Raw genomic sequence first — 12,543 nt, 5'->3', positions numbered from 1 at the left:
CACCGGCTCTCCTCTATCCACTGCCCTAGACACATCCTCATAGAAAAAGTAAACTCATAGTTAAGTAAATTCAGATGTGGTATTTGACAATGCAGTTCCTCAGAAATTTGCAAAATGGTCAGGCAGAATCTTTGATTCTGAATCATCACTCACAGATAATCCTTAAATTTAATTCTGATCAGTTCATTACTTTACATAATATTGAAAAACAGTTGATGCACAATTGCTGATATCTTTCAATATGGCTACCTTGTTAGCCTACTATGCCGCTAATCTTTAATGCATAGTTCTCATTTCCAGGTTAGATAGCTGGGCATCCCCAACAGATTTTATAATCCATGCGATTTCTCCCTTATAAAGAGTTAATTTTGCATAAAAGCCATCTTTTTAAGACATATTTGTCCTGAATAACTGTTCATTAATAATACATGTACACCTGTGTATTATATGCTATCAAATTACAAATTAATTATGATAGGTTAATTTTTGTATCAAGCTACACAATGGCGATGCTTCAACATCATCTTCTTTGAAAGCTGCACAAACCATTCATAAACATAAACAAAGTAACTTCAATGAATACTTGAAGGTGTTTAATTAAGGGGGGGGTACCTTATCACAAATCTGCAAATACAGTTGCAGATTTACTGCAGACCACCTTCTGAAGTTCCCAGATAGCTGCAACATTGCTCAAGTACAGTTCATAGAGTCATAGAGGTTTACAGCGTGGAAACAGGCCCTTCGGCCTTTTTTTTAAGAAACCCTAAGTCCCCCCTTTTTTTAAAACCCTAAGCTAATCCCAATTGCTCGCATTTGCCCCATATCCCGCTATACCCATCTAACCCATGTAACTGTCTAAACACTTTTTAAAAGGCAGAATTGTACCCGCTTCTTCTACTACCTCTGGCAGCTTGTTCCAGACATACATCACCCTCTGTGTGAAAAAAACTGCTCCTCTGAACTCTTTTGAACCTCTCCCCTCTCCCTTTAAACCTATGCCCTTTAGTTTTACACTCTGCTACTTTGTGAAAAAATATTGACTATCTAGCTGATTTATACTCCTCGTTATTTTATAGACCTCTATAAGATCGCCCCTTAACCTCCTATGTGCCAGAAGAAAAAGTCCCAGTCTAGCCAGCCTCTCCTTATAACTCAAACATAAAGTATCTGCAAGTGCATGGAGCACTCATTGTGCATATCCTACGATATTAATTACTATGATAGTACTAGCTCACTTTGTACAGTTCTGCATCTTTACTCAGGTCCCTGACAGAACTTGAACTATTACCAAGTAGCCAACTTTTTACCTAACTTTGGAATAAAGACAATGTAGGATGGATGAGCCTAAGAACAAGAAGCAGAAGGAGGCCATCTGGCTCCTCGAGCCTGCCATTCAATAATCATATACTTTTGTGTACTCAGTTCCACTTACCCACCTCACAACCCTTGATTCCTTTACTGTTCAAAAATTTATCTATCCTTGCCTTAAAAACATTCAATGAGGTAGCCTCAATTCTTTCACTGAGGAGGGAATTTCACAGATTCACAACCCTTTGTGTGAAGAAGTTCCTCCTGAGCTCAGTCTTAAATCTGCTGCTCCTTATTTTGAGGCCGTGCCCCCTAGTTATAGTTTCACCTGCAAGTTAAAACAACCTCCTTGCTTCTATCTGATCTATTCCCTTCATAATCTTGTATGTTTCTGTAAGATCTCCCTTCATTCTTCTAAATTCCAATGAGTTTAGTTCCAGTCAATTTAGTGTCTTCTCATAAGCCAACCCTCTCAACTCCAGAATCAACCTAGTGAATCTCCTCTGCATCCCCTCCAAAGCCAGCTGTACACAGTACTCCAGCTGTGGCCTCACCAGCACCTTATGCAGCTGCAACATAACCTCCCTTACATATAACTGCTGCTAGAAAACCCGGCACAAACAGATGATGCAACACTTGTGTTTGTAAACAAGCCGTGCATTGTGGACAGGTATCGTTATTGAGAAAGATGCTAGGCTAAAGGTAGTGAGCATATAGTGGTGTGGTCCATGGTACTTTGAACCTGTTACAGCCACATAAGGAGGGATAAAATATGACTCCCCTGTCATACCACTCCAGGTCTGACCGTATCAGGGATCTTTGTGAATTTAGACATGAAAGTATTTACTTAATCTATGCTTAGCCATCCAGGTAAAGATATAAAAGTATTTAAAAAGGTAAACTAGGATACCTTGACATTTTGATCAAGCGAAGGATCAACAATATTAGTTCCAAGTCGTAATGATGTGTGACTTGGAGGGGAACATGCTGATCGTGGTGTTCCCATGTATCTACTGCCCTTTTCCTTCTAGGTGCCACAGATCATGGGTTTGGAAAACACTATTGAAAGAAACTTTGAGTTATTGCAGTGCATCTTGCAGCTGTTCCGTTATGCATCAGTGGAGGAGGAAGTGAATATTTATTGTGATGATGGGCTGCCCATCATGCAGTCTGCTTTGTCCTAGATGGCGTTGAGTTTCTTCAGGAGTTGCATTCCTAGCCACACGCCATTCTGACTAGGAAATATATCGCTGTTTCTTCACAGTTGCTGGGCCAAAGTCGTTGAGCTCTCTCCCTAACAGCATCATGGGTATACTTACATCACATGGACTACAATGATTTAAGAAGGCAGCTCCACCATCTTTTCAAAGACAATTAGAGCTGAGCAATAAATGACTTACCAATGACACCCACATCATTGAATGAATAAAAAGAAAACTTGTCCAGACAAGTGGCTTTGGCCTTGTGGATCCAGAACTGGCTTGCCTGCAGAAGGCAGAGAGTGGTTGTGGATGGGTCTTTTTCTGCATGGAGGTCGGTCACCAGTGGAGTGCCCCAGGGATCTATTCTAGGACCCCTGCTGTTTGTCATTTTCATAAATGACCTGGATGAGGAAGCGGGGGGATGGGTTAGTAAGTTTGCCGACGACACGAAGGTTAGTGGTGTTGTGTATAGTCTGGAGGGATGTCAGAAGTTGCAGCATGACATAGATAGGACGCAAGACTGGGCGGAGAAGTGGCAGATGGACTTCAATGCAGATGAATGTGTAGTGGTCCATTTGGCAGGTCCAATGGGATGAAGGAGTACAATATCAAGGGTAGGTCTTTTAGCAGTGTTGAGGAGCAGAAGGACCTTGGGGTCCGGGTCCATAGGACTCTTAAATCGGCCTTGCAGGTAGAGGATGTGGTCAAGAAGGCGTATGGTGTGCTAGCCTTCATTAATCGTGGGATTGAGTCGGGAGGTAATGCTGCAACTTTATAAGACCCTTGTCAGACCCCACTTGGAATATTGTGCGCGGTTCTGGTTGCCTCACTACAGGAAGGATGTGGAAGCTATTGAGAGGGTGCAGAGGAGATTTACAAGGATGTTGCCTGGATTGGGAGGCATACCTTATGAGGATAGGTTGAGAGAGCTCGGTCTCTTCTCCCTGAAGATTGAGAGGCGACCTGATAGAGGTTTATAAAATGTTGAGAGGTATAGATAGGGTGGATTCTCGGAGGCTCTTTCCCAGGGCTGAAATGGTCGCTACGAGCGGACACAGGTTTAAGGTGCTGGGGAGCAGGTAGTGAGGAAATGACAGGGGTAAGTTTTTCACTCAGAGGGTGGTGAGTGAGTGGAATCGGCTGCCATCGGTGGTGGTAGAGGCGAACACGCTGGGGTCTTTTAAAAGACTTCTGGATGAGTACATGGGATTTAATGGGATTGGGAGTTATAGATAGTTCTATGACCTGGTAGGTGTTGATATGATCAGCGCAACTTGTGGGCCGAAGGGCCTGTTCGTGTTTAATGTCCTGTGTTCTAAGTGGAGAGTATTCTGTCACACCTCTGACATGTGCCTTGTAGACAGTGGACAGACTTTGGGAGTTTAGGTGAATTACTTGCCTAAGAATCCCCAACCTCTGACTTGCTCTTGTAGATGCAGTATTTATGTGGATGGTTAAGTTGTTTGCTGGAGCAGACGAGTGAAGGAGCAGGGAGACAGATAAGAAACTACCTGTTAAAAACCTGTTTAAATAAGTTTAAAGCACTTTGTAGTAAGAACTAACCTTGTAGAACTGTTTAAATCATTTAAAAGCATTTTTGTGGGCTTTTTGTATTTACTGCTTTAAGAATTCTGAGGGAGTGGTTAGAAGGGAGTTGAGGGGGAGCAAGCTTTAAATCAGCGCCAGGTTTAAAAGGAGGCCTGGTGTAGAAAGCGGGCAGCGGAGTGAGAGGGAAGCAGAGTGTGCTATTAGGGCTTAAGATCAAAAGGGCTTGAGTGAGAAAGGGCCAGGTAAGTTTGTGTTGAAATTTTCATTACTACTACAGTGAATAATGGAGGGGCATATGATGTGTGGTTTCTGTATGATGTGGGAACTGGTGGACCCCAGGGTCCTCCCCGGTGACCACATCTGCAGTAAGTGCAGGTTGCTGGAGGAGCTCCAGCTCAAGGTAGACGAGCTGGCCTCTGAGCTACAAACGCTGAGGCTTATCGGGGGGAGAAAGGGTGCCACTGTCAATGGGGTGCAAGTGAGGAAGGGGGGTGGAGAGAGGAGGAAGGGGGGTGGGGAGCGGAGGCCTCAGCATCTCAATCTGCATAACAGGTTTGAGGTTCTTGCTTCCTGTGTGGACGAGGACGAGGGAGGTGAGGTCGGTGAGCAAACTGCACACGGTACAGTGATGCAGCAGGACATAGGCAAAGAGAAGGTGATAAGGAACGTAGTAGTGGTTGGGGATAGTGGGGTGAAGGGTATTGACACTGTCCTTTGTCACAATGACAAAGTGCACAGAAGGGTGTGTTGTCTGCCTGGTGCTCGGGTCCAGGATGTCGCATCTGGGCTGCAGAGGAACCTGGAGTGGGAGGGTGAGAATCCGGTCGTTGTGGTACATGTGGGTGCCGGCGACGTAGGCAAAATGCGGACTGAGGATCTGGGGAGGGAGTATGAAAAGCTGGGAATGGAATTAAGAAGTAGAACCGACAAGGTGGTTATCTCTGGGCTACTGCCTGAACCGAGTGCAGACGGGCGTAGGGTTGACAGGATTAAGGAAGTGAATGGGTCGCTCAGGGATTGGTGTGGGAGGAATGGGTTTGAATTTATGGGGCATTGGCATCAGTATTGGGGTAGGTGGGACCTGTTTGGGTGGGATGGGGTGGGTCTGAACCGTGCTGGGACCAGAGTCCTGGCAAATCGTGTAAAGAGGACTGTAGACAGGGCTTTAAACTAATTGGGGGGGGGGCAGGGTGTGAGGGTAGGTGACGTTACGAGGCCTAAAGTTAAGGAGAGGGTACAGGTAAGGGTGGAGGCCGAGGATGTCCCAATAATAAAGGGAGTAGGGGGCGTGAATATGAATAGGGTCCAGGGGAAGGCTGGGATGAAGGCACTTTATTTGAATGCACGAAGCATTCGGAACAAAGTGGATGAGCTGGTGGCGCAGATCGACACAAATGGATATGATCTGGTGGCCATTACAGAGACGTGGCTGCAAGGTGACAGGGACTGGGAGCTGAATGTCCAGGGGTATCAAGTGTTCAGGAAGGATAGGCGGGAGGGAAAAGTGGGGGGCGTAGCTCTGCTCATTAAGGATAGCATCAGGGTGGTAGCAAGGGATGATATTGGAGCCAAAGAGCAGAAAGTGGAATCGTTGTGGGTGGAGATTAGGAACAGCAAAGGGAGGAAGACGCTGGTGGGTGTCGTCTATAGGCCCCCCCGAATAATGATCTGGAGGTCGGGCGGGCTGTTAACGCGCAAATAAGTGCGGCGTGCAAGAATGGGACAGCCATAATTATGGGGGATTTCAATCTGCATATTGATTGGTCGACCCATGTTGGACGCGGTGGGCTCGAGGAGGAGTTCTTGGAATGCTGCCGGGATAGTTTCCTGGAACAGTGTGTGTTGGAGCCGACGAGGGAGCGAGCTTTCTTGGATCTGGTGCTATGTAATGAGGCGGATAGAATCAGGGACCTTGCGGTGAAGGATCCTCTTGGGGAGAGTGATCATTGTATGGTGGAGTTTCTGGTGCAGATGGAGGACGACAAAGTGGGTTCCCGGACACGCGTCCTTTGTTTGAACAGAGGGGAGTACGGTAGGATGAGAGAGGAATTGGCGAATGTGGACTGGGGGAGCGCGTTGGAAGGTAGGTCTGCTGAGGAGCAGTGGAGGATTTTTAAGGAGATCTTTCTTGGTGCTTAGCAGAAATTTATTCCAATGGTCAAAAAGGACCGTAGGAGGAGAGGTAATAAGCCATGGATAACGAAGGAGGTGAAGGAAAGTGTTAAATTAAAAGCGGAGGCGTTTAGAGTAGCTAAGAGTAGTGGGCGACAAGACGATTGGGAGAGGTTTAAATGTCAACAAAGATTGACAAAGAAATTGATAAAGAAGGGTAGGAGAAACTATGAAGCTGGGCTAGCGCTTAATATAAAAAAGATAGCAAGAGTTTTTATAAGTATTTAAAAAGGAAGAGGCTGGCTAGGGTGAACGTTGGACCCTTAGAGGATGAGAAGGGGGACTTAGTGGTAGGGGATGGGGAAATGGCTGAGGTCTTAAATAACTTTTTTGTTTCGGTCTTCACGGAGGGGGACGTGAATAATTTGCCGGGTGTTAGAGATGGAAAGGTGGTAGGACTGGAGGGTCTTGATGACATTACTGTTACTAGAGAGGTGGTGCTAGACAGACTGGAGGGGCTGATTGTGGACAAGTCCCCAAGACCGGATGGAATGCATCCGAGGGTTCTGAAAGAAATGGCGGAGGTGATAGTGGATGCCTTGGTGGTTATTTTCCAGACGTCGCTGGATTCCGGGGAAGTGCCGGAAGATTGGAAAGCGGCTAATGTTACGCCGTTGTTTAAGAAGGGTGCCAGGCAAAAGGCAGGGAATTATAGGCCGGTTAGTTTAACATCTGTTGTAGGTAAAATGTTAGAATCCGTCATCAAGGAGGAAATAGCGAGGCATCTTGAGGGGAATTGCTTGATAGAGCAGACGCAGCATGGTTTCGTTAAGGGGAAGGCGTGTCTGACAAATTTACTTGAGTTCTATGAGGATGTGTCTAGGGCGGTGGATTGAGGAGAGCCGGTGGAAGTGGTCTGTCTTGATTTTCAGAAGGCGTTTGACAAAGTACCTCACAAGAGTTTATTGCAGAAGGTCGGGGACATGGAGTTGGGGGTAGGGTGTTAGCGTGGATAGAGGACTGGTTATCAAATAGGAGACAGAGAGTGGGGGTCAATGGGTGCTATTCGGATTGGCGGTTGGTGACTAGTGGAGTGCCTTGGGTCGGTGCTGGGGCCTCAGCTATTTACCATTTATATAGATGATCTGGAGGAGGGAACTGAGTGTATGGTGTGAAAATTTGCTGATGACACCAAGATTGGTGGAAAGGCAAATTGTGCGGAGGGTGTGGAGAGTCTGCAGAAGGATCTAGATAGGCTGGGCGAATGGGCCAGGAACTGGCAAATGGAATTTAATGTTGGCAAGTGTGAGGTGGTCCACTTTGGTAGGAATAATGGTAGGAAGGATTATTACTTACGTGGAGAAAAACTGCAGCAGGCGACGGTGCAGAGGGACCTCGGGGTCCTTGTGCATGAGTTGCAAAAACCCAGCTTGCAGGTGCAGCAGGTGGCCAGGAAGGCAAATGGGATGCTGGCCTTCATAGCGAGGGGGATTGAATATAAAAGTAGGGAGGTCTTGCTGCGGCTATATAGGGCATTGGTGAGGCCGCAGCTGGAGTACTGTGTGCAGTTTTGGTCGCCGTACTTACGCAAGGATATTTTGGCCTTGGAGGGAGTGCAGAGGAGGTTTACTAGGCTGATACCGGAGTTGAGGGGGTTGAGCTATGAGGAGAGGCTGAATAAACTAGGCTTGTACTCGTTAGAATTTAGAAGAATGAGGGGAGATCTCATTGAGACGTATAAGATGATGAATGGGATGGATGGGATAGAGGTGGAGAGACTCTTCCCGCTCAGAAAGGACAGTAGGACTAGGGGGCACAGCCTCAAGATAAAAGGGGGGCGGTTTAGAACGGAGTTGAGGAGGAACTTCTTCACTCAAAGGGTGGTGAATCTCTGGAATTCTCCGCCCGTTGAAGTGGTGGAGGCTACCTCGCTAAATGTTTTTAAGACGCGGGTTGATGGGTTTTTGATAAGAGAGGGGATTAAGGGTTATGGGGAGAGGGCGGGAATGTGGAACTGAGCCACAACAGATCAGCCATGATCTTATTGAATGGCGGGGCAGGCTCGAGGGGCCAGATGGCCTACTCCTGCTCCTATTTCTTATGTTCAGCCTACAGGTCAGTTAACACCCATGAGGCAAACAGAAACAGAGTTAACATTTCAAGTCCAGTATGAGTATTCTTTGGAACTGAGAATATTTTTTATGCTATTAGAACATAAGAAATAGGAGCAGGAGTAGGCCATCTGGCCTCTCGAGCCTGCCCCGCCATTCAATAAGATCATGGCTGATCTGATAGTGGTTCAGTTCCACTTACCCACCTGCTCCCCTTAATTCCCTTATTGATCAGAAATCTATCTACTTGTGACTTAAACATATTTAATGAGGTCGCCTCCACTGCTTCAATGGTCAGAGAATTCCAAAGATTCACTACCCTCTGAGAGAAGAAGTTCCTCCTCAACTCTGTTCTAAATTGACTCCCCCTTATTTTGAGGCTGTGCCCTCTAGTTCTTGTTTCCTTTCTAAGTGGAAATAATCTCTCTGCCTCTACCATGTCTCGCCCCTTCATTATCTTATATGTCTCTATAAGATTTCCCCACAGCCTTATAAACTCCGAGTACAGGCCCAATCTACTCAATCTCTCCTCATAAGTAACCCCCTCATCTCCATATCAACCTGGTGAACCTTCTGAGCAGTCCCTCCAAGGCCAATATATCCTTTTGCAAATAAGGGGACCAAAATTGTACACATTACTCCAGTTGCGGCTGGAGAAGTTGGGGTTATTCCCTGAGAAAAGAAGGCTGAGGGAGCACCTGATAGAGGAGTTCAAAATCACAGGAGTTCAGACAGAGTAGATAGAGAGAAACTGTTCCATTGGCATAAGGTGATTAGCAAAAGAGCCAATAATGACAATGAAAATCATTTTTGCATTACTTGAAGATAGTGGAGGCAGATACAATTGTGGTTTTCCACAGGGAATTGGGTCAGCAGCTAAACACAAAGAAATTGCAGAGTTAAGTGGAGTGATGTCTGGGGAGCTGATGGTGTTGATGGGACCAGTGAATTGCTCTTGCAGAGAGCCGGCATAAATATGACAGCCCAAATGGTTTCCTTGTATGCTGTAAACATTCTATCGTTCTATGAATGCTCATTGCTCATTGGTAAAAGTTAAGCTCCACATAGATTTGATGCATTTCTGCATCGAGTGGACACTTCCCACCATTTTATGATATGGTCATCAACATTTTGAAAATTGAGTCATATGGGAGTAAGTGTGCACTTATTTCAGTTACCTATTGATATCTGATTGTTACATCTACTGTTGTCATTATTTTCCAACGTATCTGTTTAGTATACTATTGAACTGAATTCTTTAGCAGTACCTGCTAAAGACAGTAGATATTTGTAGTATTTACTCCTTTTTATTTGTACTTTTTGCACCATGGTGCTTTTTATAGTGACTTAATGCAAAATGTACTTGTGACTAAATTAACCATTGAAAAAAGCAACGATGAATACATTTATCTTCAAAAGTCTTTGTTCAAATTCTAGTTCAACTTTAGCTTAGCTAACCATTAACTAACAGCAAGTTAATAAATACATGAATTTTCGTTAGACTCCACGTTCTCCAGATTTTTTTGAATTCATAATTTTTAATTCATAAACCATCATTTCTTATCTGAAAGTTAAATGATCTATTTTATATTTGGATTTTTCTTGCGAAGAATCTTTGATTTTTGCATTCCTTACCCAATCTGTGTTCTTGTTTTTCCCTTCTGCCGTCAATTTTTACAGGGTCGTATTGCTTGTGCCAATGTTCTGAGTGATCTTTATGCCATGGGTGTCACAGAGTGTGACAATATGTTGATGCTTCTTGGAGTCAGCAATAAAATGACAGACAAGGTAAGCTACAATATTAACAAAGGCATCCAAATAATGCCACAAATATCTTGAAAATACACAATTCAGAATCAGTGGTAATTTAGATTTTATTAAGAAAAAAAGTTATTACTAGACTTACTTATGCTTCCAAAGTTTAACCTCCAAAATAAAAATATGAATAGAATCCTGGGATGATAAACTAACCAATGCAACAATAAAAAGAACTGTAAGCAGAAGTGCTGGGGACACAAGTCAGTTAGCACCTGTGAAGTGAACAAGATGATCAATGTTTTAAACTTGTACACATCTTATCTTTTAGTTCTGAAGAAGGATATGAGTCCAAGATATCAATGGCTTACTCAGCAGATGCTGACTGGCCTGCTGTGCATTTCCATTACTTCCTGCTGCATAACTAGTGTTTCACTGAGTCTCGTTAAAAAAGCGATCTCAGACTCAAATAAAATATAGCATTTATCACTGAATGTGAATGAGACCAGAATTAGTCTCTCCATGCTCTAAATGTTAATTTACAATGCTCCAAGCTCTTTGACATTAGCGCTGACTTGGCGAGTGCGTTACGTGGAATTGAAGAGGAGAGCATGCTGGCTAAGTTTGTAGAACAAAAATTGTACTTTTTCTTTAAATCCTTAAAAATATGTAATTATAGTTTTAGAACAGCATTGTGTAATCATTTGTTCATAATAGTCATTCAGGAAAATGTAAAAAAAAAGTGGTTCACTGCTATTGTAGGTTTCTTGGTTTGATTGATGGTTAAGAGAGGGAATACTAAGTAACAGTGAGTGCTTCTGCATGAAAGAGAACCTATTACAGGCCACTCATGTACACATCTAAACATGTTTCAGGGTAAACTTGCCAGAGTCCTTGAAACAGATCACTTTCACTGCCATTCCTCCACTTCTTAATCAGAGTCTGACTGTCAAAAACTGCAAAGCAAAATTGAAAGTTAGCACATGGAAAAGCAGCTATGTGAATTTAAAGTTGCATCTGTTTAAGTTAGTGCACAGTTCCACAAAGGCTAATTCTCTGGTACTTTCCTGCTTTCTCCTTGTGAAAGCCTAGATGCTGAATACTGGCAAGACTACTTAACTGTCCCGGCTGCCAATCTGATAGTGGTCTCTGATGATATTTACATAAACATACTTATCAGCGTGTGATAAAAACAGCATTCAGGAGTACATAAGAACATAAGAAATAGGAGCAGGAGTAGGCCATCTAGCCCTTCGAGCCTGCCCTGCCATTCAATAAGATCATGGCTGATCTGTCTTGGCTCAGCTCCACATTCCCGCCCTCTCCCCATAACCCTTAATCCCCTCTCTTATCAAAAACCCATCAACCCGCGTCTTAAAAATATTTAGCAAGGTAGCCTCCACCACTTCAACGGGCAGAGAATTCCAGAGATTCACCACCCTTTGAGTGAAGAAGTTCCTTAATAGGCGGTATAGCAAGCATTACTTTGTTTGCCCCCCCCCAATCTATGCTTTAATCACCTATGTTAGTGTAGGCCAGAGATCAAGTCTGGAACTTCTCTGGTCCAATTGACTGATTGAGAACTAATTTGTGAGAACTATCCTGCTGGACTAGTTTCAAGGTGGTGACCACTACACTTAATGAAAGAGATTGTCCACTTGGAAGTGATTATAACTGAACTTTACACTGTGTTGGCATCTTGCTAGAGCCTTGGACTCTTGGCATCCAGGTAAAGTAGTGAAGACAAAAAACTCTGGTCTCATTCAAAATGGATTTAAATGCTGGGATATTTGGAGGATAATATTGGAGATCTGAATTCAAGTCTCTTACCTCCACTTATTTTTATGATGGAGTATTGAACTGTATAAATAGCTGTGAAAAGTAAATTAAATCTATTGATTCTCTTTGGCATGGGGTCTGGTTTAATGTCTGTTTTGTTTTGAGTGTGTGGGAAACAGTTGTAATGCTTAAGTGATCCAAGGCTATGCTTGGAGATAAAGTGGATAGTGCTCTGTTCCCTTTAATGTTTTCCCATGAATAATGAATAATTTTATGTCCTTTTGAACATGACTATCATTCCTTTTCATTTAAAGTGAAAAGAAATTTAAATTAGCCCCTATAAAACTACATACTGTAAATGCACAGAAATATTTTATCACTTAACAAGAGTGCAGTACAAACTTCAGGTCAGTTTGTGATGCAGGACAGTGTATTGATAATGATCTCTCATTAGGATACTAAAATTGACTTGTGTTTTTCAGTCTCAAAATGATTGGTTGTAGCTATTGATAGTTTGTCTTTGTTTGTGCTTTCCTGCTGACTTCTGCACAACAAACGTTCAGAAACAGAATGCAGTTACTAATCGAAGGGAGTATGGACTGGGTCAATCTGCATTTTAGTGTTGACATGGATTGGTTTAGGTGAGCATCTAGGTAATATAATTGGAATACAGATTATAAAACTTTAACAGAGATAAGACATGCTGCTGGTTACTTTGTTAGCTTTCT

General features: G+C 43.6%; 1 protein-coding gene across 1 annotated transcript in view; it reads left to right on the top strand.

Annotated features, from left to right (window-relative positions):
* sephs1 (selenophosphate synthetase 1) overlaps positions 1 to 12,543 on the top strand; it is a 66,066-nt gene that overhangs the window by 39,987 nt on the left and 13,536 nt on the right. The window contains exon 4 of the mRNA XM_080207751.1: positions 9,962 to 10,069. Within this exon, the coding sequence (XP_080063877.1) occupies positions 9,962 to 10,069 (108 nt within the window). The remainder of the gene's footprint in view (positions 1 to 9,961; positions 10,070 to 12,543) is intronic.

Source organism: Carcharhinus amblyrhynchos, chromosome 19 (genome assembly GCF_965287045.1).
Source record: "Carcharhinus amblyrhynchos chromosome 19, sCarAmb.v2.hapA, whole genome shotgun sequence".
Lineage (NCBI taxonomy): Eukaryota > Metazoa > Chordata > Chondrichthyes > Carcharhiniformes > Carcharhinidae > Carcharhinus > Carcharhinus amblyrhynchos.
The sequence above is the reverse complement of the archived record's forward strand: the minus strand, read 5'-3'. Positions and strand labels throughout refer to the sequence as shown.